Source organism: Colias philodice, chromosome 14, assembly GCF_061535455.1.
Source record: "Colias philodice isolate Cphi_HAF_F1 chromosome 14, ilColPhil1 Martin Lab GWU primary, whole genome shotgun sequence".
In the NCBI taxonomy this organism is placed as follows: Eukaryota; Metazoa; Arthropoda; class Insecta; order Lepidoptera; family Pieridae; genus Colias; species Colias philodice.
The window spans coordinates 11,898,939-11,926,608 of record NC_143099.1 but is presented as its reverse complement, the minus strand read 5'-3'; the positions used below and the strand labels follow the sequence as shown (position 1 = coordinate 11,926,608).

The 27,670-nt window shown below is 33.9% G+C and overlaps 4 protein-coding genes and 1 non-coding gene across 9 annotated transcripts in view; 4 read left to right on the top strand and 1 right to left on the bottom strand.

Moving 5' to 3' along the window:
- Nucleotides 1-3,220, top strand: part of LOC149483107 (organic cation transporter protein-like) — a 30,250-nt gene extending 27,030 nt beyond the window's left edge. For 2 of the 3 annotated variants that reach the window (XM_089703171.1, XM_089703170.1), the window contains exons 3-7: nt 9-109; nt 1,020-1,174; nt 1,398-2,027; nt 2,381-2,562; nt 2,774-3,220. In XM_089703171.1, coding sequence (XP_089559297.1) covers nt 9-109; nt 1,020-1,174; nt 1,398-2,027; nt 2,381-2,562; nt 2,774-2,944 — 1,239 coding nt within the window. In that variant the 3' untranslated portion in view covers nt 2,945-3,220. The remainder of the gene's footprint in view (nt 1-8; nt 110-1,019; nt 1,175-1,397; nt 2,028-2,380; nt 2,563-2,773) is intronic. The other variant, XM_089703169.1, reaches the window with a different exon arrangement.
- The window catches only part of LOC149483101 (solute carrier family 22 member 6-like), a 102,114-nt gene that overhangs the window by 51,157 nt on the left and 23,287 nt on the right, over nt 1-27,670 (top strand). The window lies entirely within an intron of this gene.
- On the top strand, nt 5,271-26,161 carry galene (potassium two pore domain channel subfamily K member galene). Of its 2 annotated transcripts, none has more exons than XM_089703139.1 (15): nt 5,271-5,659; nt 6,954-7,082; nt 7,586-7,705; nt 8,114-8,240; nt 20,958-21,084; nt 21,607-21,678; nt 21,880-21,963; nt 22,315-22,439; nt 22,631-22,705; nt 22,882-23,251; nt 23,606-23,798; nt 24,053-24,119; nt 24,210-24,265; nt 24,593-24,757; nt 25,833-26,161. In XM_089703139.1, exons 1-15 carry the CDS (start codon nt 5,594-5,596, stop codon nt 26,010-26,012), a joined length of 1,956 nt encoding a protein of 651 aa, XP_089559265.1. In that variant the 5' UTR covers nt 5,271-5,593; the 3' UTR covers nt 26,013-26,161. The 2 variants fall into 2 exon arrangements, with proteins under 2 accessions (XP_089559265.1, XP_089559264.1); XM_089703138.1 differs by having other exon boundaries at nt 22,879-23,251.
- Nucleotides 10,096-17,534, bottom strand: LOC149483106 (uncharacterized). 2 transcript variants are annotated; one of them, XM_089703136.1, is made up of 6 exons: nt 17,415-17,534; nt 14,427-14,547; nt 12,339-12,485; nt 11,880-11,979; nt 11,626-11,695; nt 10,096-11,545 (listed from the first exon to the last, which is right to left on the bottom strand). In XM_089703136.1, the coding sequence occupies exons 1-6, from the start codon at nt 17,428-17,430 to the stop codon at nt 10,878-10,880; spliced, it is 1,122 nt and encodes a 373-aa protein (XP_089559262.1). In that variant the 5' UTR covers nt 17,431-17,534; the 3' UTR covers nt 10,096-10,877. The 2 variants fall into 2 exon arrangements, with proteins under 2 accessions (XP_089559262.1, XP_089559263.1); XM_089703137.1 differs by having other exon boundaries at nt 11,880-11,973.
- Nucleotides 19,699-19,769, top strand: TRNAG-GCC (transfer RNA glycine (anticodon GCC)). The gene has a single exon. It is a non-coding gene; the product is annotated as a tRNA-Gly (tRNA).

Below are 27,670 nucleotides of genomic sequence, written 5' to 3'. Positions count from 1 at the left end.
TCTTTCAGTTCAATTTGGCGTGTCAGGAATGGAAACGCACTTTGGTAGGCACCATCCACAACATCGGAATGCTGGTCTCTGTGCCCATATTAGGATACATATCTGACAGGTATTTCATTTGTTGAAGTTTCTTGGTATAAAGTTTGGAAAAACATAAACGACGATTTTTATGGAACAATGATTGATTTTGTAAACATTTAAGTACTCGTGAGACTGCATCTCTTAATTTTTTCGTTAACCTGTCTTCTTTTTTTATTGGTTTCTTCTTATAAATTTATAAAGAATAGAAAAAATTCGATCACGAGGCGGGACTCGAACCCGCATCCTTCGCGCCATTCCGGGGCGGATGCCTGACCAACTCAGCCACTCGTGACCCGCCCGAGCAATCGAATTTATTCTATTCTTTCAGTTTTATGTGTCTGAAGGGACACACCGCGCGCCATCTATTGAGATGATTAACAACCATTTCAACCAATATGAAGCACTTTTCAGTGAATACAATATTGTAACGATGGAACACGACCTTTTTTGTTGAATTTATATTTTTGGTTTTATGGCATTCAAATGCTTTATAAATATAAATTTATAAAGAATAGAAAAAATTCGATCACGAGGCGGGACTCGAACCCGCATCCTTCGCGCCATTCCGGGGCGGATGCCTGACCAACTCAGCCACTCGTGACCCGCCCGAGCAATCGAATTTATTCTATTCTTTCAGTTTTATGTGTCTGAAGGGACACACCGCGCGCCATCTATTGGTTTCTTCTTATTCCGCATCATCTTTCGTAAATTTGTATTTTAATGGTCTGATAATTTTTTTCTCTTAAGGGTGACAAATCAACATCGAGCTATGCTGCGCTGTACTGCGCTGTGCTGTGTTTGGTCAACTCGCTCGTTTTATTCTCTTTTACTATTCCTGCAGTTAATAATAACAAATAGAACCTGATTTTCAAAGCATCGAGTGTCAGAATCACTAAGTAAATGAAATTCAGTAACTAAAAATGACTTGTATTGAACAGATGGGGACGTAAAAGGGCGCTGGTACTCAGCTGCACGCTGGTGGGTGCTATTGGTTCCTTGAAAGCATTCTCTATCTCCTACGAAATGTACGTCATTGTGGAATTCCTGGAGACTGTAGCGGGAGCAAGTGCCTTCCCCGCTGCTTATATTTTGAGTAAGTATTTTTAAAGCTTTTGATATTTTCTTAGAATCTTCACAACTAAGATGAAATTTGCCTATCGCATCACATTGTATGTCTTTTTGGTGCTATTTTTTGTTCAAATATAGCTGTAAAATATATTTTGGAAGTTTGTAGGGGATTAGTAATTATATGTAATTACGTCTGTATGTAAAAATTAGTAAAGTATAGATAATGAATAATCTTTTTCTCTTTCTAGCTATCGAACTCTTGGGACAAGACAAGCGAGTGCTAACAACTGCGTTTCTGGGCATCGTGCTAGTTATAGGCGGTTTATGCTTTGCCCTTCTTGCAAAGACATTCCATTATTGGCGCACTTTCATCCTCGTTGCTTACCCACCGTCTCTTCTCTTCATATCCTACATATACTTCTTACCAGAGAGCATACGCTGGCTCCTCTCTAAAGGAAAGAAAGAAGAAGCCCTTAAAATAATAACGAAAGCCGCTAAAATGAACAAGGTGACGCTATCAGAAGAAATAATGCGTCAGTTGACAACCGTTGATGAAAAAGTGAAGACGGTAGACGAGAAACGACCAGTGGAACAAGGGCTGTGGATGCAAGTGGTGAAATCTCCGATAATAATGTCACGGTTGGCCATCTGTTCTTGGTGGTGGATAACTTGTACATTCGTGTTCTATGGATTGGCGATAAACTCTGTTTCTCTGGCGGGAGACAAGTATACGAACTTCATGTTGGTGGTCAGTGTGGAGGTGATAGCGGTGGTCACCAATGCGTTAGTGTTGGATCGGATTGGAAGGAAGCGGACTCTGCTGATTGCTTACATGGTTTGCGGAGTGTCCTGTATCGCGATCGCGTTTGTTCCTAAAGGTAATTGTTTTACGACAATAACTAAAAAAATATTGAAAGTTATTTTAAATCACAAATACCTTTGTTGTGCTATGTTAATTTGCTGTTTTTGAAGATATTTTCAATGTTTTAACTTTAAAATTAAATTTTCAAGATACCTAGTAACTACAATTTCTGTAGTTGACAATTGACATTATTTCCACTTGCGTAATTTACGTAATCTACATTGTATGTGCATATAATGTGCATATAAATGCCCATTATAATGTTTTAGTGCGTTAATTCCCTATTTTCGGCCTTAGCTTACATATGAAACATTTTATAACCGTTCCATATGTGTACATTCTATATCAAAATAAATATTTATCCAACAGGCATGTCCTGGCTCGTGACGCTCTTGTACCTGGTGGGCAAGATCGCCATAACGCAGGCCTTCAGCGGCATCTACATGTACACGTCGGAGCTGTTCCCGACGCACGCGCGCCACTCGCTGCTCGGCTTCTGCTCGATGGTCGGTCGCGTGGGATCCATCGTGGCGCCCCAGATGCCACTACTTGTATGTACATCCTAGTTCTATTTACGTTACTTCTAAATTGACTGTTAATGTTATATCTTGTCTGATGTACCTACTATTAGTTTCTTATCTTCGCAAGGCTTATTTTTATAAATTTGCACCTAGATTCATTATAGCTCACTACGATCATGCATAGAGCATTCAATCTACTGTCGCTTGAATTCAAACTTAACTAATTTCTAACAAATTACAGGCCATCTACATCGACTGGCTGCCTTCAGTACTCTTCGGGTCCACCGCGCTTATGTCGGCTGCCCTGATGATGACCACGCCAGAGACCCTCAACGTGCGCCTTCCAGACACTATACTAGAAGCCGAAAACATCGGCAAAGAAAAACCCAACACGGCCACGTCACAGTTTTGAGATTAAGCTTAGGAAATATAATTAAATAATTTGGAAAATCCAAAAGTGCACGCCTCATAATTTTTTTTAATAAATATTTATTAATTATTATTTTTGTTTATTTAATAACAATTAAACCACATCGAATCAGACCCTGAAAAATGAAAGGGTTCTATTCCTGAGCATACTCAAGCGTAAGAGAAAAAAAAAGACTCGATTAGTAAAGTATTTCGGTCGCTATCGTGTTAACAAGAAAAAGGATCCGCACATACAGACACACGGACGTCCAAGACAGAACTTTTTTAAACTGTTTTTTAACTAGTTTAAATAACAAAAATGACATCAAAAACATCATGAACGTTAAAAATAGTGTTTTTTCTTAATATGTGTGTGTATGTATTATCTTACAAGTGCAATGTATGATACATAAAGACATTTTAAGTTTGAAAAATCAGATGTTTTGCGCGAAGTGACAGTAGTACCCACCTCAACGCTTCGCTTATGAGGCGTGCAATAATATACATAGAATAATTGTAACAATAATCTTAATGATATTTATAAAAAACAAAATGTTATAACAGAGATAAACGCTTTATATTGTTTAATGGTGTTTAATGTGTATTATGATTTAGCGCTGTGATTTTGCAAGTGATTATAATAGATACCCTATAATTAATATCAGTAATAATGATTGGTGAAATATCCTACTACTGAATATTTTGTAATTCAAATACTGTGTAAAATAGAGAAATATAAATTACAAACGAATATTTATTCTTGTGTGTTTTTTAAACAGTATTTTGTACTTTATAAAATTAAATGTATGATATGAATAACGTAAACATTGTGATATTATAATGAGTGATTAAATACGAATTTAGTACCGAAACATTCAAATTATTTTTGTAATTCATGGAATGATTATGAATACTTAAAATAAATAAGGGAAATATAAATTTAAAGATATGTATTTGTTCTTTTATTTTTTGTAGAGTAATTTGTACTTCAACAGATGAAATTATATTGTGTTATTCCTTAATTTATATTTTATACTCCTATTTTAATGTTAAGGAAATGAAATAAATTATCATGAGAGAACCTATCAAAGTTGTATTATTTGTGTTCCCTTTAATAACATTTTTATTAAAACAGAATTTGAGTAATAGACCGGGAGATACTGACACAAAATTTCGAGTCATTTGTAACAGGATGGCGGTTCTACAGGGTTCTTAGTACGCAATGACAAAAAGAAAAATGACGGTGTGAACGTTGGTACCGGCGGCTTAATCGTGTGGGCGTTAGTCGAACTCGTCGGAAAATAGCGAAAGTCAAACGATTTGTAACAGTATGGCACTTATTTTTCCTGTAAGTTTGAGGATTAACGAATATAAATACAAAATTTCAAAGATCTAGGTGTTGGAAATCTTCACTTATATAAATTAATAATAAATTTATTTTTCAAGTATGACAGCACTTTTTCCCCCTACTAGAAGTATGGCAAATATAATAATGGTCACATTTTATCAAATACTCTCCAAAAAGCCAAATGCAATACTGGTACAAAAAGATAGGCGAAATAAAAAAAAATTGCAGATTTTCGGCGGTATGGCGACCATTTGGAATCGTCCGAAAAGTATGGCATGGCGATTTTCGTAAATGGCTGCACGACGATGGTTACCTGTGCAAAAGTTAGATTGGTACAAATGGTTGAATAATTGTTTTTTTTAAATCAACACATTCGCGTCGGTATGGCGGGCTGTAAGTCATACCGGAAAAGTATGGCATGACACTACCGCCTACTTCTTTTTTATGGGCTATCGGTAAATTCTCAAATTTTTGTGTTACAAATCGTTTGACTTTCGCTATTTTTCCGACGAGTTCGACTAACGCCCACGCGACTAACCCACCGGTACCAGCGTTCACACCATCATTTTTCTTTTTGTCATTGCGTACTAAGAACCCTGTAGAACCGCCATCCTGTTACAAATGACTCGAAATTTTGTGTCAGTATCTCCCGGTCTATAAATGACAAATACGATAAGTTAATTTAAATGTCACCTGTAGAGTATGTAGAGTATTCAAAATTATTTCTTAAGTACTAGAAATTTTGAATTACTATTAATTTATTAAATTGCCTAATGCTTAGCAAGCGCTTTGACAAATCAGCTACGTCTTCCTTGGTCCTATATAATATTGATTTCGTATATAATAAATATTTTAGATCAGATTGCAAAAGCTGTCTTAGTTGAATAATAGCCATCGGTAGGGCATGTGCGTCACTTTGATCGTAAACTTCAGCAATGCTTTGCTCCAGAATCCAGAATTAACCATTCCGATAGCAAGCGGCGCGCGCGCCACATTCGATACTAAATTCAATATTTTTCCTAAATTATGACCCTGTTTTTTGTGTGTGTTCGTGTAAGTATATTGTCTGGTGAAATAAAATCAGTAGTAGATGTGGTTTGTTAAAATGTGTGGTGATAAAATGAGGATTTTGTTTCAATTTTAGAACGGTTAACGATATTTTTTACTAAAGTTTGTTCATGTTTTTTTTTGTGAATTATGATATTTATTTGATAGTGACTGATTATGGCTAAAATATGCCGTGGTGAAATGTCTGAAAATATAGTATAATTCACTCATGAATTGTAGTTGTTTTAAAAAATAAGGATGTCACGGAGGCAGCACCGTGTAGAGCGGCTGGAGTATCCTCCACCTCCCAGTAAATGTGCTAAGGTATGTTACTTTTTATTGTTTTCTCTAAGTTCATAGTAATTAAATTGCCTACCCTTTGAAGCCTCAAGTCAACTTTATATTATGTAGGTACGTACGTTTATACCTATATCTGTGAATGTAACTGGCGAATTTTATTATCTGCTGATGATTAAATGTTCCTTTACTTGAATATAAACAATTGTTAGAAAATAAGTAACAAATGCTATTGTAATATTCAAGAAATATTTAATCAAGAAAGAAAAATCATCTAATAAGCATAGATATAACCAGTCAATTCATTTAATATTGCAAGGAATAGCTTTGTCACTTACTTATATGGTATAACATTTAAAACACAACGAAAAATAAATTGACATCAAGCACAACAAGTACCAGCTGGAGGCGCTTGAGGCGATAGAGAGGCGTGCCAAGAGGCTCATAAACGACGATGACCTAGTAGGCAAAAAGCTCCAGAGCCTCGGTCACCGCCGCAGAGTGGCCAGCTTATCGGTCTTCTATCGGATACACTTTGGAGAGTGCGCTGCGGAACTGCACGATATCGTTCCGCCATCCCCGTTCTTCTATCGATCGTCGAGGCGCACAGACTCTAGGCATCGCCATATGGTGGACGTTCCATGTACCCGGACTAAGCGGTTTGGTTCCACATTCTTTATCCGAACCGCGAGGGACTGGAACATGCTTCCTGAGTCTGTGTTCCCCGACGAGTACAATATGGGGGTCTTCAAGCGTAGAGTGAACAGGTACCTTCTAGGGAAGCGCGTTCCATCTTAGACCACATCTCAGCTTAACATCAGGCGAGATTGTGGTCAAGCGCTTCCCTATTACCAATAAAAAAAAAAAAAAAAAAAAACATTGTACAGGACTCACATCCATACTAATATTATAAATGCGAAAGTAACTCTGTCTGTCTGTCTGTTACTCAATCACGCCTAAACTACTGAACCAATTTGCATGAAATTTGGTATGGAGATATTTTGATACCCGAGAAAGGACATAGGCTACTTTTTATTGCGAAATATGTACCACGGGCGAAGTCGGGGCGGACCGCTAGTTACAAATAAATTAAATAAAACTCGTATTAATAAACTACCTGTATATGAAAATACGCACACTCTCGATCCAATATAAATAATTATTATTATTTCAAAGGAGATTGATTGGGGCTTCTTGAGAAGCGGGACCCTTAGGCCATAATATCTTCGCTAACCAGCAGGCGATATTATGGTGATCAAACCTTTCCTCTCGACCAATAATAAAAGGCATAACAATGTATATGATTTGGTGGTATCCCCAGTTCTTGTACTACACGTGGAAGCTATGCTCCGTGGTGTTCTCCCACTTCGTGATGATCAGCCTGGTGGTGGCTTATTGTATCCTCGGCGCTGTCACATTTGAAAGGTTGGAGTCACATCATGAGAGAGAGGTGAGTTATAAACGGCTTTTTGATATTACCAACACTTAATTAACGGACGATAAGTCATAATGCAGTATCAATTGTATTATATTAAAATTTTGAGAAATCCTTACTTGTAAAATAATATTATGCAGGTAAGAAAAGCCGAGATTGATGCCGACTTCTAAATTTACAAACATGATTGATCGGTCATATCGATTGATCGCGTAGAAAATACGAAAATAGACGGCAATAGATGAAGTTCCCCACGATACTGTGTTTACAAATATTTCGTATTTTCAGCATTGAGAGTAACTGAAAATAAAACCCTATAATTCGTAACGATTTGCAATAGTTAAGCTGTTGTTGTGACAATTTAAATCGAAAGTGATTTATATTATAGATTATGGTCCTAGTGAAATTGAATTAGTTTTAAGTCTTTCGATGTTATGTTTTGCGATGTCAATCAGTCACCAAGATTTCGTTTCATTGTATCCATTTTACCACTAGCACTAAGAGAATAAACATTCCAGGTGAAGAGGAACATATCGCAGATCCGCGGGAACACCACACACAGCATTTGGACGATGACCAATAGAGTGACGTATCTGAACCAGGCTAACTGGACTTCGGAGGTGGTTGATATGCTTAAGGTGAATAGGGTCAGGTCACAGGTGATATTGGTTTTTGATGAAGAGGTTTCAGATGAATGCGTTGGATTTGCATTAGTGGTATACGTTTTTTTATAATATTTTGGGTACTGTTTTGTTACATGCTCCTTCATGTTTATTTTTGAAATTTGTTACTGTATTAGGTGCAGAGGAAACATATTGTGTACTAGAATAGAATAAGTTCCTCATAAACCAAAATGCTCTCTTTATAAATTAAAATAGCATTTTCAGTTTATTTGTTGATTTTCTTCTTTATCGCTGGTATGTAGTAGATACCTTAATTTCAATTCAAAACCAATTGAGTTTGTGTTTTCGACTTAATATTATTAAAATATATCGTACTTTTATGTCAGCGTATAGTCAATGTATTTGATACTAATCAATTGTTAGGATTTCGAGAACGCAATCCTGTTGGAGATGAAGGTCCGCGGCTGGGACGGCAACGAGAGCACCGACCACATCCAGTGGACCTTCACGGGAGCTTTGTTTTATTCTATCATCGTCATTACTACTATTGGTAAGTGATATTTTGAGTTGTGTGTAAAAGTTGTAATAATTTCACGAAATGCTTCTTCCAGCTGCTTAGATAAGCTCATAGAGATCCTCTCTATCTCTATATATAATAAAGAAACCCTGATGTGTTGGTAATTCTTGGTCTGTTGGTCAGAAGAAAAATTGTAAGAAAGAAAATCTCAAGAAAGCCGTTCTCATGAGTATGTACTTAATATATAATATGATGCATGATTATGATAACTCAATACAAAGTTTGTAAAATTTTATACTCGGCCCAATAGTTTTGTTATATTTAAACATCAGTCATTTTCAGACGAGGTTCCTAAAGCGACATTTAATCATAACATTACAATATTATTACAACTTATACCATAAATATTTTGTCACAGCATCTGACATAGCACTTGTTTCAGAATGTACGGCCGTAAAATGGAATCAAAAATGTCGGTAGCGTTAAATTTTGATGTATGATGTAAACCGCTCTTGGCTTATTGCCAGAACAGCGCTTGTGGAATAATTCTGGAATTTTTATAATCATTATTGAGATCAATAATCTTTGCTATTGGTGAAGTAAGAACCTTGCTTGCGGCTGTGTTAGCAATTGTCTTTCAATTGGTTATGTAAGCAGTAAGATTGCTTTGATGCATTTAGAAATTGGGTATTTTGGTACATTTGAAATGTTATTGAATTTTAGCGATTCTAGAATGCTCTGTTCTTCTAAAATTTGTTCAGATTCCAGTTCTTTTTGAGCGAAGTTTTCCTGGCTTATCAGTTATAGTATAAAACGAACTAAAACGAAGTGCTAATAAAGTGTCTGGATGAAAATAATAAATATATTTATATTTAATGCTCTAGGATGTGATCACTTCCTTTTCGTTTACTCTGCAAATTGAGATGAAAATTTTGAAACTATGACTAAAACTATGAATTAAAATAATGTTGTTTACGAGTTAATGCAAGTCGATGTTTGATGGATATGCGAGCGCCTGCGCGTTCACTTTAGCAATGATTTATCATTTTGAATTTATTGCATTCAGGAAATATACGGATACGAAATAGAATTTGTACTGAGAAAAATTTAATTTTATCGTACATTTGAAGAATATATTGCTATTTTTTATATTTGAAAATTGAGTTAAAGAGACGCTACAGCGATATAGAGTTAGTAGAAGTAAATAATTGTACATTAAGCCTGCCTAAAATGTTTTAAATGATACTTAGATGTAGGTACTTTTTTGTTTTTATGGTCATTGTATAATTAATGATAATAAGTCGATTTAAAGCTAGATTTTAACTGACGATAAATGAGTTTCTTTGACCTATATCCCAAATACTATGATTTTTTATTAGAATTAACGATCATGTGATGGTTATAATAATTTTGTTGTGAATAAAGTTATTATATGTGTGTATAAATCAATTTTACTAGACTCGCCGACAACTGCTTCGAGCAGAAAATCTCTCGATATTCAGACCGATCACGCTTGGCTCTCCGCCAGAGAAACTTCACACAATTCGTCAAATTTTTATACACAGTCTAATTAAAGTCTCCGAGGATCATTTTTCTTTGTAATATGTCAGTGTTTTTGATTTTTTTTGTCATTTTTTTGTGACTATTCGCAGTTGTTCTTGGTTATAGTAATTAATCATTAATATAATTAAGTAGGTTCTATTTTTTAATTCCCTGTTTTGTTTGAAAATATATTGTGTGAGATATTTTTCAAAAAAATACTTGATACTCATCTACATTATTCTATTATTACTTTGTCAGTCGATAATACGGTTGATATCCACCTGTTAGGAAATGAAATAGAACGAGCAAAATTTTTGGGACAACAAGTAGGTAAATAAAACACAAATTATTGTATAATTTACACTTTTATGTTGATGTTGGTCACTTCGAAATTTCTTCAAAATTTCCTTTGTCTTGTACATTCTGTAATTTATATAATCTTAAATCTTACAATAATGGCCTTATCACAGAAAATAATGGTTGAAATAATAATATTAAGTACAACATACTAGAAGAAAATACTAGAAAAACTAAAAGCTAAAATTAAAACACAGTACGCAGGAAAACAACTTAACGTAAATCTGAAGTGATTAATTATGATAGTATCTAATAAAAAACAACAAATGAAATTATTCAATTTAAGCACAAAAGTTTACACAGATATAAATTAAAATAAACACATGTATAAAGAGAGCCAAGTTATCACACACGCATGAAAATAATATTATAAACTCAGAAGAATCATTTAATATCGTAAGTTTCATTTTATTAGTGACAGAGATTGTTTATTTAACTTACACACGAGATGAACTTCATTTGCATTTTATTGATAATGTCTAATCTTCTTCACAAATCTATGACACTTTCTGCGTTTAGTTCTCTTCTCTCGCGTATCTAATTGTAAAAGAGATGTTTGTGTTCGTAAATCATGTTTACATTGATTCTGCAATCAATACTGTGACAAGAAGTCGAGAAACAGTCATAACATGTTATGGTTACAAAATTTTCACAACGTTAGCGCTGTTATATTATATACAACAATATTTACATTCATTTTAAATGAATCACTTACACATAGAACAAGGAATAAATTAGTCATTAGTTATCACAGTTGCACAATCACACACATTATTTACCGTAGCTGTTTCTCGGACCGATGTGGCCGGTGGGACCGTTTGGGCCAACTAGAATCTGCCTTCCCGGGCCGATTATACCGGTAGGACCACCGGGGCCAACTAAAATACCTGGTCCATTTGAAGGCCTGTTTATTCCAGCATGGCCAATGATTCCTGTAGGTCCACCTGGACCAACTAATACCCCCTGTCTCCTCGGTCCAATAATGCCAGTCGGTCCGCCTGGACCTACCAAAATTCCTGGTCTGCGGGGGCCAATAATTCCAGTTGGTCCGCCGGGTCCAACTAACACTGGTCTGTTATATGCAGGGCCAATTATTCCTGTGGGTCCCCCGGGGCCAACGAGAACTCCTCTCTGTGAACTTCCGCTTTGACCGTAGTTTTGATGTGTATTTTCATTTGGACCAATGATTCCTGTAGGTCCTTCTGGTCCAACGAGAACTGGTTTAGCATCTGCACTGGAACCTAAGTGAATGGGTCTGTGAGGACCGATGTTACCGGTGGGGCCTTCAGGACCGACCAGAATTCCAGGATTTCGGTTTCTATCCCTATCGTTGTTTTGTGAATAGTTGGGGTTGTAAGTGGGAGGTGGAAAAGGCCCAGCAAGATATTCTTGTCCAGGGTAAATTCGGAGACGTTCGTCGTTCACTTCATTGAAGAATTCTGAAAATTATTATAATGAATGTAAGAATGTTCCAAATGTTTATGTGTAAGGAAAAATTAATGAAATTAATTATAATTACCGGAATTTTGTGGATACACTTTGTTGGGTTTTGTGTAACAACAAAGGTACTGGTTTGCTCCACATGCGTTCTGAAATTATTGATGCGTTACAAATAAACGAAAATAGAACAAAATGTAAATAAAAAAATTATACTAGCCGTCAAAGAATAAAAAGAAATAAATTATATTTTAAGATGTATGAAAATTGTTTGATCGAATAGTAATAGCAGGTAATAAATGATAATCTCCTAAATTTACGCAAATAAATACTTACACTGTAATCAGAGCGCAGGTTGCAGTTAGGCGAATATTCACATTTACAGTACTGCAGCATGTCCACTGTGCTTTCGGCTTCTAATAATTGATTCCTGTAACTTTCAACAATATAATTAAGGATTATGAAAATATGATTAAAATATAATTTTGAAAAAATTACATTGCAATTGAAGCTATGTATCGAGCTATAGTAACTTATGAGCTAGAAATACCTTAGAAATAAAGAGTAATTTACAGGAGATTCTAGTAATATAAATAATTAAATAAAAATAATGAATAGTTAATAAATGACAGGAAATATACCTTGTATGTACTCTATATATTATATTCATTCATTATATATTCGTATCATTGACAGGTTTACATGTTTTTTTATGGCTTTACGGACGCCATAAATCCTTAAACATGTTTTTTATACCTTTAAACGTATAAGCACCCTAAAACATCAGAAAATCACCTGTTCCTCGAATCCCGGTAGTTATCGCTTCTCTCGCTTTTGACGGGGAAACGGCCTGCGCCGGGCGGCTGGTTGTAGAAGCCCTCCGTGTCTGTGGGCTGCTTGAAGGCCGCATCGTCGTCCTGTTGGATGCTGCTGCGCTGCTCTCTAGAATAAAGGACATGCTTATTATAAATGATACGATAATCACTAGAAAAAGATATAAAAAATCCGGTACATAGTGAGGGGAAATCGGTGAACGTACATATAAAAATATACACTTCGCCTGTATGCTGTTGAAGATTGGTCGAACCAGCTCAGAAGACTTCGTAGACTTATGTACTAAAGAATTTGCTGAAGATCATCACATGATCAAATGCATAGTTTACGATTATTAAGAGGGCATTCTGAAATACATTCGTTTTTATATATTTAAAACATAGATAGGGACTGAAATAAATATTTACTATTGACGAATTATTTAAAATCTCTATACAAATAATATTTGGCAATTAAACTTGTATTTGGCACTACCAAATAGGTACCTACATTCTCTCAGTATTAAGATTCAGTTTCTCATAACACTTACAACATGCTTTTATTACAAATTAAAATATAGGTCATGGAGTACATGCTTTCGTTAATTCAATACAATTGTAAGAGGCTTACACAACTTGCTTCGTGGTTGAGTTGCTAAAAATCGGATGTTATAGTAATTAATGTTTTAATATGTGTTGTTTATTGACTCATTAGCATTCTATTACTTGTAGGTTTGATCGTCTTTAGTATAAAAAACTACGATTAAATTTGTATTTGTTGGTAAATGAACTATGAATATGTAGAGAGAATATGATTAATGTGTTGTTAATTGATGCTTTTGTTTTGTAAATACTCGTACAACATGTTTAACAACAATTTTCAATCAACGTTTCTACCGCTGTTTTTGATACATTATTTTGGACGTGTATATTTAATGAGTCACAAAATCAATAATTACCGTAATTAATTGATTGTTAGGTATAATTCTTATGTACTTGATTGTTTTACATTATTTATAACGGTAAATGATAATTTAATATAATTATATAACTTTGACACGAAAAGCAACAACAAAACTAACAATTATTAGGAATCAGACTGGATTAGGATTGACGAACTTACTAAATCACCACCATTGAATAAAACAACGTGCTAATTACAACCTTATCAAGGCAAATCAACTAACAATGGTATTACAATGTGAGATTAACAAGTAACGCAAGCAAGTGAGATGTCGGCCAAGGGACCAGAAACCGGCCATGCGAAACTACGTGTGACCTTGGGGGGCGAATACCGTTGGATGTATGCACTTCCGAATATTCCAATTAATTTTGAAGTGAAACTTCTTTATCGGGGTTGGGAAAAAATGTATTGTAACATTTTTTCGTTACGCGTGACATTTTTCCGTTACGCGCCATCATTTCCTTGTCCCTACCACGCGTGATTCGACGTATTTCTGTAAAGTTGCATATAATATAGTAAATTATTATTTGAAAAATAAGGTCATAAAGAATTTTCACTTCTTACGTGTGTACACTTGTACACGCACACATTTTTTTATAATAAGTAATAACCAATTCGAATAATTATTGGGTTTCACACAGGCCAAACGGATAAAGAACGGATTAAATGTATAATTGACTTGGATTGAGGAGTAAATAAGTGTTACTTGATTGCGTGATTAGCTTTAAATTTATTTTTGAAGCCTGTAAATATAACTTAAAAAATTAGCAATTTAAACAAAAAAGTATTGAGTCTGGAGAGTGATCGTAGAAGTTAAAATTACCAACTTCGGTGAGCAAGTTCAATATCAAGGCTTTCATAGTACGCAACCTTCAACATTTTATATCAAGACAGACTCGTAACATTTCGATATAATGTGTAGGTACCTACTTCAAATACATTTAGTGGACGTTGTGATTTAAATTTCCTAAAAACTGTTCGCATTTTTAAAGAAATTTTGTCATATTTGATTACGGGGGTGGATGGACCTGTATAATTACATTCTTCAAAATAATCTAATTTTAATAAAATTTAATTTCATAGTTTACATATTTAGTTTAAAAATACCTTTCAGAAGTAGGTTTATCGATGAAGCGCACTTTGGTGTCGATCCTCACGGACTCAGCCTGGTCCGCGTCAGGCCACTGCCAGCGCTCCGCAAACACACCTGTCAGCAACATCAATCCACCTGGAATATACATTTATTATTATTAATTTAAATAGCTTAGCTTTTGGCTCTCAAAAGGAATAAAATCCAATATTTTTTTTTAATTGCTCCGCTTCTTTTGAGCGTGATGTTATTTTATTTCTTCCCCGAAGGGCGAAGACTTATGTTCTTCCCCGGGAAATAGACTATCAAAAGCAACAATTATTACCACTGTGGTCTCTTTCACTCACACACACTACAACCACGAATATTTCGTGACCCTTTTCGAAATATCATTTAGCAGTTTTTGGTTCTACGGGTCTGAAACTATTATTTTTATCGATACGATTTAATGACTACGTATCATAAAATAGGTAATAAGAATAACCCATATTCATAATAATATGGTCTATTACCACATTTAAATTGTGTTTTAATAAAATTGAAAACTAACTTCGATATTCTTATCGAAGTTAGTTTTCAATTTTACATACCTTTGATTTTATTTTAGTAGTTATACCTTAGATAAATTAATATTAGTAGATTTTGCCGCATTTAGTATTTTTAATTTAAGTAGGTAATTAAAAAATAGGTGGCACTATACATATAGTATATAATGCCATCTTAATAATATGAAAATAACAGTCGATCCAAGCATTTATTTACAAAGCGACATGACAAATAACGACACGATGTTTTTGTTATCATTTCATATGATTTTTCATTTAATAACAGCCTCACTCGAATGCAATACAGTGACGTAAGGGCATTGTCTCAATGTTAAACAACCCAATTATAAACAGTAGCCATCATGACATAGTACGATGATTCATAAGGTTATACCTATAATTATGATCCTAGTAATTTTATGGATAAATGCTGTTTGAGTGCAAAAACCTAATTGTGTGGAACAAAAAGTTGTTGACACAACTAATAGTGTATTAATTGTTATTCAAACCATTTTTATGTAGAGTAGACATTAGTTTTCAAACTGTAGCTTTACTTGCGTATGCGAAAACATAAATTTTCTATTCCTATATTTATAATTAGCTGTGCCGCGTGGTTTTACCCGCATTGCTCCGCTCCTATTGGTCTGAGCGTGATGATATTATATAGCCTAGCCTTCCTCGATAAATGGGCTATCTAACACCGAAAGAATTTTTCAAATCGGACCAGTAGTTCCTGAGATTAGCGCGTTCAAACAAACAAACATACAAACAAACTCTCCATCTTTATAATATTAGTACTTATATATTTATATTATGTAGTTCAAAGTTCAATTTTCGAAACAAAAACCAAACAGAAAATTAATTATGTCAGACGTTTTAAGTGTAAAGTAAACTGACACATAGAGCTACTAGTCCATTGAATGAGTCCCTTTTGAGTTGGTTACTTACCTAGTTTTGTAAAATATAGACCTTTTTATAGTCATAACTACTAACCCGAACATATATATACAAAATTTATTAGCAGGTACTCCAGGTAGCGTTAATATAGTTTTCATTCCATTGCACTGTGATTATGCACGTGCATTATATTATATAATATACACACAGCAATGGAAACAAAAGCTCTGGCGAGGAAAAACATACAAGTGGGCGGGCGGGGACGTTGCGAAATTTTCAAGGATTTTTCTGTTGTAATACTGCCTTTTGGGATTGTATGACGAATTGACCATGGCTTAAGATCTTCGAGGTTTCTTATAATATTTTAATTTGTATTCCAGATGCGTAGTATGATGTTATTATAAATTTTTAAAATTGTAAAGCTCAATCGGTTGAAGTTTCATTTTTCATAGGATAAGCTTTCTGAATATGTGTGGTAGGTAATTTGATTATTGTATAATAGCTTACAGCCCGCGGCTTTTCCCGCTTTGTCTAAAACCTAATAAATTATATACTAAAACCTTCCTCTTGAATCACTCTATCTATTAAAAAAAACTGCATCAAAATCCGTTGTGTAGTTTTAAAGATTTAAGCATACATAGGGACATAGGGACAGAAAAAGCGACTTTGTTTTATACTATGTAGTGATTGAGAAGCAGACAGCAGTAATAAATGCGGTTTATTATAGAACTATAAACTTAATATAATAAATTCAATTAATAAATACAAAGTGATAGAGTCAGTACAAGTACAAGAGTCTATAATGTTGCGAAAAATCATTATTACTTCCGGGTTGATTTGAGAAATTTCAAGTCTTAAATAATCTGCAATATCTATATTAATAAATAAGCCTACTAATCGTAATTTCACTACACATACGACATGAAATACTCTTCATACAATAATTTTCTTGTTCTAGTGATCGAACCGACACCTATTCTAATCGTAGTAATTAACCACTGTACTATCGGGGTCAATTAGTTGATTATATCAATATATATTGACATGATGAAATCAGCCTGTATATCAAGAATGTAATAAAACACTTTGCTAACTTCAAATCTGTTGGACCGTTACTGAGTTATTGAGTAACAGACTAACATTTTGCAAGCGTTTTAATATTGTGATGTATTATATAGATTGTATCAAATAAATCAAATTGTAGTTGTTTTTAATTAATTTATATAATAGTAGTTTTAAACTTATGTAATGTTGCGTTTTAAAATTGATGTTAGTTGAAAATGTAGAGACTCGAAAAAATAACATAAAATAGTTAAGTTTGGACATGTTTGGAACAGCCTATGCGATATATTTTTAGACTTCATTGTTTTTAGTATGCACTTATTATTTTAATTAATTTAAAATAATCAATTTAAAAATTATAATATTTTATGGTTCAAATTATTTGCTATATAAGAAGGAGCAATCAAATGAATTATTTTAATCCTTAATTTAATCAATTAAAACGCACACACACAATAATCTATTTCAAAAATAAATATAACGACAAAAAATAATACGAACCTATCAATAATCTCATTGTCACAATATATTAACACATAAATATAATTTAAAAAACGTTCAAAGCGACCGCGCGAACCACTGCTATGTAACTGAGGTTGCGCAGGCGCAGCTGTAGCCTTTTCAGTGGTCGGTGTTACCAAGTGACGGAATTTATCTTGCCAATAATCTATACTAATATTATAAAAAGAAAGAAGGTTTGTTTGTTTGTTTGAACGCGCTAAACTCAGGAACTACTGGTCCGATTTGAAAAATTCTTTCGGTGTTAGATAGCCCATTTATCGAGGAAGGCTATAGGCTATATATTATATCATTAGGCTAAGACCACGCGGGTGAAACCACGAAGTGCAGCTAGTAATGAATAAATATAGAATAAATATCAATAGCTTTGAGTGCAGTTTTGCTCGATAACTTGGTTAAAATTGATATGGTGGCACTCGTACTCTTGGTTATAATCTATCTCTTATCTCTATTTTATTACGTTTGAGCTAAAACTAAAGCCAGTGAGCAGCAAAAGTACAAAAATTTAGATATTATTTTATGAAGTAACACAATGTTTATTTTTGTTTGTTGGTAAACCAACTCTATGATTACATTTACAATGAGTTTATCTATTCGTTTTAATATTGATATCTATTTAAAATGTGTCCAATTAATATCAGATTGATGTGATGTGATTTAATAAATTTAAATATTTCCCTAATATAGGCGAAATTCGGAACGATAGCAACTTTAATCAACTGATTGCGTGCATTGGTCCGACAATTGTTTTTGCACTGCTATCAACACTAGAACATTTCGTAATAGTTATGATCATATTTCTCTTAACTATGACTAAGTTAAGACTACAGATAATAATATAATGCTATATATATAGGTTACCGCCTCCTTGGTACAGCGGTTGACGCGTGAGCGTAGAACCGAGGGGTCCTGGGTTTCGAAACCCGGTAGAGACGAAAAAAAAATGTCTCGGTTTGGTAGGACACAGAAGGCTGATCACCTACTTGTCTCTAAAGAAAATCGATCAGTGAAACCACAGACTAATAATAATATACTACGTATACAAGAAACAGATGCATTATGCATATATGCCTCTTACCCCACTAGGGGACTTCGAACACATTCATATCAAATCAATTGACAACTTAAATAAGTTATTTTTTTACATGTGTTACACAACATATAGTTTTTTACATCTTTGAAGAAAGAAAAGCTCTGAAGGGAAAATGATCCTGATATTAATAAGATTGTTCATTATTTTGTAGTACTAATTAGGTATATCATTTCTTGTGCTAGAGGTGTACTTTTTTTGCTTGAGTGAAAATAAGATATATTTTACTGTTTAGTGATTTTGAAACTGATTATTATCTACTAAAAGTAAAATTAACACTTTCGAAAACACTTACTCATAATTTTTTTGTAATAGATTACAAGTTTCATAGAAGGTCTTTATTCATTTTAAAGTTGGTAATATCTTAACTGGAGGTCGTTTGGTCCCGCAGTTCACTGGGGAAACCCTAAGGTCTAACCTACATTTTTCGGTTTACCTTCACTAGAATGAAGTAGAAATCCCTAATTGCTTGCATTTAATTTGCGTTTATAAAAACTTAGTTTGGTTAGACTTGCGTGTTTTGCGTTTATAGGTATTAGGTACTTAATTGAAAGAATATGTAAAAATCGTTTCACAGCCTGCTCCGCACTCTTACCCACAGTGCTCCGCTCCTGTGGTCTTAACGAGACGATATATTACCTTCCTCGATGTCCTCGGCTATCTAACACCGAAAGAATTTTTCAAATCGGACCAGTAGTTCCCGAGATTAGTGCGTTCAAACAAACAAACTCTTCAGCTTTATAATATTAAGTATAGATTTTTTTCATTTACAGTAATATTTAAATGTCTGAAAATAATTAAAAATACATAGTACGAGTATAAACCTAAGTATTAATATTATTTTTGGTGAAAACTGATAAAACAAAATGAAATGGATAAATTTTTTTCAGTTTTGGAATTATTACGTGGATGAAGTGGCGGACATAAATAAACACAATCTTACAAATATATAAAAATAAAATACAAAATACTGATTGCAATATGAGAAGTGAGAACCTAAGCAAGAGCAAGAATTAATATGCTTTTTTTAGAATAAAGCTTTTATTTCAATAGCAATAGAATTGTTTATTGATTTAAATATACGCATAGGAAACAAAAAAATAATTGTGTAAAAATTCATTGCAGAATAGTTTACCAATTCGGTAACAGTAACATATTTTAGAACGTATAATAGAAGCATCGGTGGTTCAGTGGTAGAATGCTCGCCTGCCACGCGGGCGGCCCGGGTTCGATTCCCGGCCGATGCAAGACTTTTTTATTATTTTTTATTTGTTTAGTAACAAAATAATTAATCTGATTATAAGTACTTTTAAATGAATTAATTAAAATTTACTTTTACTGAACTTCAAATTTCTTTTATGTTTTTTAAGTATATTTTTTTATCAATGAGGCCTACGGCGCCTACCTCGTTGATAAAAAAATATGCTTGGAGCTGTGCTTGGAGTCTGGAGATATAGTATCAAATATTATGTAAATTCAATATCTACAGACCCTGACCCACTGTAAGCTATCCATTGTTTGTGTATCAACTATCAAGTAGTAATTATTTTGTCTAACTCGTAATCTGCTAAACAATGATACTGGTAAAGCCCATTTTGCAATACTTCAATTGTACGTAATTGGCCGTCTAATTTCCTTTACTTATACAAAACATTATAATATAATATGGGTAAATTTAAAGTGACTTTCAGGGTCGCAATTTGCGACTTCAAACATTTTATTTATAATTAGCTGTGCCGCGCGGTTTCACCCGTGGACTCCCGCGGGTAAAATCAAGCATTTCATGAGTTATTCTGCTGTATAACTTATTTCTATAAAGCTTTATCCGAATCCGTCCAGGTTGTTTTTTCGTCATCATGCATCATCACAAACTTTTGCATTTATATTATTAGTAGTACTGAGAGGATTAGGACAAGTACAGCTTCTGTAATAGAAAATTATCTTTTGACTTAGTTTCGTAGTAATTTTGTATATTAGTCAATAGTCACATTATGTTTATTAAAAATTGTGCGTCATAGGAACATTCACTATTTTTTATTCAATTTAAATGATTTGTAGCTGCCAAATAGATATAATTTCCGTTATTTTATACCGGATCACGTCAAGGGCGCCCTCTTGTGGCGATATATTTAATAACTAATAACTAATTTTTATAAATTACTATTTTAAGTTTATAAATCACTAAGTGCTTACAATTTTTTTCATATTATGTTATATTAGTAAGATACTGAACAATTTTCAACTACCTATTACCTATATTACGTTTGGTTTACGATTTACCTTTATTGGTTTTCTACCAAAAGGAAGATGAAAAACACAGCTCTTTTGTTCACTTTACCACATTTTTTCTCAAATATCAATTCAAAATACCATTAACAAATAAAAAAATACATGAATAAAACTGATTTATCTTTGAATATATTTAATTCGCCCAGGTTATGGTCACATCGCGCCGAAGACTCAAACGGGCAAGGTGGTGACGATCTTCTATGCTATCTTGGGAATACCGCTCATGTTGTTGTGCTTGTCAAATATTGGTGATGTTATGGCGTCTTCGTTCAGGTATTTTTTTAGTATAATATCTCTGTACTTAAAAAATTAAATTAAAGAGCTATGAGAGAGTTAAATTCCAGAGTCTAGTGTTAATTATTACGTTTATTAACAATGTAAAATTATATTATGAAATTCAATTTGGTGTGCATGTGCATTCAAATGCAGTTTCTATACTTTTAAATAGATGTTTTCCGTTACGCGTTAGTGCTTGTATAAAAAATAAAGGCGAGACTTATTATATTCTGGTTAAACTTTTACTTGAAATGATTCTTTTTCTTTTTTTGAAGTGAAAACTTCTTTAGTGGCGTTGGGTATAAAATCTTAAACTCGCGTCAGGACACGTGGCCTGATCGAAAAAGCGTAAGACGGATTTTTTTTAGCCCTTATATTCCATGCGTAAGACGGATACCATTCCAAAATATCAAACATGCTGAACGTTAATAATCAAGTTTTCACTTCTGCCGGCACTCCCGGAGTGCAACCCGTCTTTTTTTTGTAATTTTATATCGAAATACAATTTGATGATTGCAGGTTTTTATATTGGCGTGTATGCTGCTACGTGTGTACGCGCCCGCCCAAAGAGCACCATCGGTATCATTCCAGGTAGATTTTCTTTATTGTAATTAATCAATTCCATTTTTATGGCTTTGAAATTGTTATCAAAATTTTTCTGCATATGAGGCACATGTGAAATTAGATTTTTTTATATTTAACGAAATATGAATCTCTATTCAAGCTTTTTTTAAGGCGCCTTATTAATTATTCATTCACATAATATCATACATTGCTATAAATTTTGTACAGGCGCGCACAACGTGGTACGAGCATGCGCTGCTCGACGCGGCGACGGCGGCCCCTCGAGCGGTCGCACTCTGATACTGATTGCAGGTGATTTGCTTTCTATATGGTAGTAAGAAATTATTAATGATGCTTTCAGCAGAGATCTTGCAGAGAGACATTTCAGTTGCGAAATTTGTTACAGAATTAAAAAATAGAGAAAATGTTCAGCTACATTGTGTTTTTTTATTCCATTATAAATAAATATAATATATGGATAACTATATAATAATTATTATGATAAACATCTGCGATAATAATTGCAGAAATTTCAAAAATCTACTTCACGTTTTACCTATTTCTCTACACATCGCAAAAAAGCTATGCATCATTGCATCAATCACCATCAGTAGAATTGTTTTAATCCATAGTACGATAATCCAAAAGCATTATTAAATACAGGTACCGTGACAGCGGCTACAACAGCAATCGCCTGAAGCACCCCCGCCGCCCCGCGCCCGACCCCGCGCCTTTGCCATCCACTTCTAGGGCTAGAACACAACCACCAATGTATGCAAGACCACATGGTAAGAGATTATTATTTTACATCAAAAAAAAGACGTGTGACACTCGGGGACTGCCGCGATAAAATGGTTTCACCCGTATATAACCGCGAGTGATAGCCATAAAAGTAACTTACAGATAGATAGAGAAGACTTTATTTTTACTTACCTTAATATTTTGAATACCAGTAGATGCTTTATTTTTGATCCTTTAGGACACAGAGATTTTGACGATGAGCACATGCAGCCGGGATTAAATAGACATGGAAGGCATCTATATGAAGAAGGAGGTAAGTAATGTTAATTTGTATGTTTGATATTTACAGTATAAATTAGATCGACGCTGTATAGTGTATAGAGTCATTTGTTTACCACACATTGCTATTGTGAATTTTGAATTTTATTCTGCAAGGAGAGGATTTGCTTTAGCTAAGTTGATTACTTAAGCATTGCTTTTTTTCAGAAGAATTTCCAAAAATATCACTACCATTACAAGATTTAGAAGCAGCATTGAAGGAATTGGATAACTATCAAAAGAAAGTTGTGAAACCAGAGTTGCGAAGTAAGTCTTTACCTCGACCGGCGAGAACAAAGTCTGATTTTGGTCCTTTGAGGAACTTTGACCAAAGACATTATGAAATGGACGATGGAAAGGAAATGTATGAAATGCATGACTTACATGATGTTGATTATGAGAATTATAAAGAGAGGAAAGCGTTGGAGGAACGGGAAAAGCGGCAGAGGGACCGAGAGGACTCTGGGTACAGGGATCATGGGTACGATCCAGAGAGCGATGATTTTGAATTCGATGTGCCGAGGCGAAGGAATGATCGCAGGTAAGTTTTTAAATGATTTAAAATAAAGATAAGCAAGGAAATTATATCCCACTGATTTCTAATAACTTAATTTTATTGTTGTATGACGAGAAAAACCATAATGTTTGCATCAAAAGCAACAAACAATGAGTCAAAAACAATGCTATCATAGCATTGTTCGTGATTAAACATAATATCTGACAAATTATTAAAACTTGCTTCCTTGTTTCCAAAATATCATTATGTAAAATTAATGACACATGACTTTGATATATCGGTGTTAACATGCAGTCCTATGACGTTCCCGATAAATAGAATAGGAGACAAGACAAGACACAATTGAAGATTTTATCTTTTGATTTGATCTTTTTACAGGCACGACCGTGGCAGATCCGAATACTACGAACGCGACATAGAAGAGTACCCAGACCGCAAGCGAGGCAGGCGCGCCCGGAGTGCAGTGTACGAGAGCGAGCGGCGCGAGGACTGGGGCGAGGACGTGGAACGCGGCCGGCGGCGGCTGCGGCGTCTGCACACCGTGGAGGAGCCCAGACCGCACCGATATTATGTGAGCTCTTGTTATTGCACAATACTACGAGCGGCAAGGAGTCCTAGCGAAGGGTCGAAAGCCAAACCAACCGACTACCAAACTGGAAATACCATATTCTAGAGAAAATCTCAGATTCAGATGATACCAGGTGTTAGGAATCACAGAATGTATACCAATAATTTTTAAATACTTAAAATTTAGTTGAAAGAAAATATATCAAGTTCTTTAAATGAAATACAGTAAGGGATTTTTAAATGTGTATTTTTGTACAGACGCCTTCACCAGATAGAGATGAATGGAGTGATGAAGCACCACCGATACACCGCGGTAGACCAGCAGGTAAGGTGTATAAGTAACTTTCTTATAGTTGAAACAGATGAATAAGTTATTCAGTAAAATGATAATAATTAATAAGAATTGTTATTTCAGCATGGGGTTCACGACAGTCCGATTTATGCCCAGCACCAATGTCTTATAAGGAAGAAGTAAGTTAATACTGCGATAATTTAAATTTTTGTAATAAGTACAAAAAAACATAAAAAAAACTAAGTACATATCTATAACTAAACAACAAAAACTGCCTAGTCCTAGCTTTGCTATGGCTTTTCGATTATTGAATTCTCTTGCCACTAGAAATAAAAACACCTAAAATTATACATATTTGATTTGATTGAATAACTTGAAAGGCGAAAATTCCGTTGTATTCCCAAGTGATATACGAACTAATAGTGAACTTTATGTCCTTAACTAAAGGAGAGTCTTGAGCATTTGTTGGATGTTAATAAAATTCCATATTATATTTTTTTCTATAGATAAAACCCGTACCCATCTGGCTGTGCGTGTTTCTCGTAGCGTCCTACATAGTGGCTGGCACGTTCCTCTTCAAGCGGTGGGAGGGCTGGGCGTACCTTGATGCGGCCTACTTCTGCTTTATTACGCTCACTACTATTGGTTTTGGGGATTTTGTGCCTGCTCAGGTAATTTGTTCTTGTTGTGTATTAATTAGGAATTGAATAATTGAGCGATAAAAAAGTTACAATAAAAATAGACCAATTAGACTTGGCTGGTCAAAATGGTTAATGTAAATATAAATGGAAAATTTTATAGTGTTTAAAATTTAAGTGAATAATCCTTTAAATACTAAGGATTATTAGGAAAAATCAATGTTTATTAAGAAATAAGGTTATATGGTATTATAGTTGAAAAACATCCCGGATTGGACGGAATTACGCGAGTTGTCAGTCTTAAATGTAAAAACAATGTAATTAAACGTCCTGTTTCTAAATTGTGTTTTTTGCCAATTACCAACTAATGTTGATTTTTTTTTGTTGGCTCTCGAGCCTCATATTATGTTCGTATTAGCACGTATTAGTAAGAAAGCATGCAATGTGGTAATATTTTATTTTGTATTTTTTTCTGTATTTGATGTTAAATTCGTGTAAAGACTTTCGTTAGTATTCATGTTTTGATCGGTTAATTGTATTAAGGAAAATTTTGAAAATTTGTCCTTGGTGGGCTGTATGTTTACGACGTATGTTTTTCGACCTACCGTCACTTTATGTTATATTTTTATTGTTCACACGAATTGCAATTTGCATTGTCATTACTCATTATCAATTGTGTCATCTTAACGTTTTGTTGGAAGGAATTAAATTGAAAGCGATACATAAAAAGGGAGTTTTTGTTCATGGTCCTTCGAGCCGGATTAATGATACTGATAATTTACAATGTCTGTCTGTCTGCTACTACTTTATCATCAAATGTCTACATAATTTATCAGAAGAGCTTTTCCAAAAGAGATACGCCGACTTGAATAAAACTGCTTCCTACTGTTTATAACTTTAAAGCTATCTACGTCCTACGTATATCAATTGTATAATACACAATTCCTGTAATGCTTCCCCTAAGTTTAAAGTGTCTCCTTAAATCGACAGATCGATACTACTACTTTATGGCTTCTTAATAATTATTATTGAAACGTATAGGCTCATTTCTTTTCACACTGCCTGCCTCCATAAATTGAAATATCTTTTCACTTTCTCTGTTTTCTAGGGCCAAAGCGGTGGAGCAGATGCAGTGCATTCGATAGCTCTCTGTTCCTTATACCTCCTGTTTGGTATCGCGTTACTGGCCATGTCTTTCAACCTGGTGCAGGAGGAGGTCAGGGCGAACGTCGCCGCGGTTGCCACGAGATTGGGAATTATAAAACCGAAGGAAACTGATGATTATTAAGCTTAGATTATTAAGAGAAGTCGTGTTGGAAGCTTTTCGAAGGTGTTGGAAGGTTGCCAAGACTCTGTTCACAGTATTACAATATAGATATATTGTAATACTGTGCTCTGTTTGGGTCGCAGAAAATCTTAAGTCTATTGGAAGAAAGAATGACATGTTTTAGCCATTATTCCGATTTAGTTATGCCATTTTTCCGATTAGCTAAAGTTAAAAATTCATTTATGGGTCAAGGTATACGCTTTTACAATAGAATTCCTCAAAATATTAAAGAGTTTAGTAGTTCTAAATTTAAATCTTATATAAAAAATGTACTAGTTCAGAGAGCGTACTACAGTATTCAGGAATATATGGACGATAAAAACCCATGGAGGGTTGTCGCGAAAAAACCACAGGACAGTTCTTTGGCATGTTATTATAATATATTATGATGTTACATATGTATTTTGTAAAATTGTAAAACTGACATGATTTAAAAGAGCAACTATGGAGTTTCTTGCCGGTTCTTCTCCGTAGATACTGCTTTCCGAATCGGTGGTAAATTTTAAAATATGTAATGACGTTTCAAAAGTGCTTCTATAAGAAGTCTAATTGAATGAATAAATGTTTGAGTTTGAGTTTGAGTTAGAATTTAAGTATATGGATATTGTAGTGGACAATCTGCACAATGACCACGCTTGATGGTATATCTAAATTAATGTATTTAATGTCATATTTACCGTTTTAAATCTGTAAAAAGTCCTTATATTATGTAATAATGTTAAGTACTTGTGTAGGCATAATATAACAATTAGCTCTATCATATTTTATAAACAAAATTTTGTTATAATTTTAAGGTATATTTTTTTACTGTGTTACTTTTTAAGTGCCGTTTTGTAAATAAGTTTATATTACGTATTTATAGAAAATAAACAATATTTAAAAAACGTGCGTTGTGGTATTTATTTTTGATGCCCATTTCTTGCATTTTTAAGCTACATTAATATTAATTGGAAGTTAATTAAATATACAGTTTTAGTTTCTTTCTATTCAAAAGTTGTGTTTTTAAAAATAATTCGGCCTTAGGTGCCTTCTCGGTAAAAGACGGATTCGATTCCCGCATAATGAACATTTTTTTTGTATTCTTTAAAATGTTTTATACTTAGACTATGTATTAGCAATATAGCATAGCTGATACATACTCTAAAGTTTGATATATTTAAAATTTGTACTTCATTTTATTTTGCTGTTAGATACGAATAACAGCATCAGTCAGTACATAGTAGTCTATGGATATATAAGGAGCCCATTTAATGAAAAAGCTTTAATCCAACCAATAATAATGCAAATATGTAGATTACAATTTTTTATCCCTTAACCCTTTGTTCCGGCCAATCAGACTAGAAAGATTGAGTTGAATCAGACAAGAAAAGTAAATATTGTATGTTGTAACAAACATACATACAAAGATTTTGTTTTCTCATTTATTTAAATTAGTATTAGGTACATTAAACGTCATTGTATATCAAGTACACATAGAAAATACAGAGAATAAATAAGTGAGTCCCAATAATTCCAATCTAATCGTGCAATTTTAGCATAATTTATATATTATGTAACCTTCATTCCACTATCAGCTGTATCATTTCCTACAAATATTATCAAAATAATCATGTAAATTA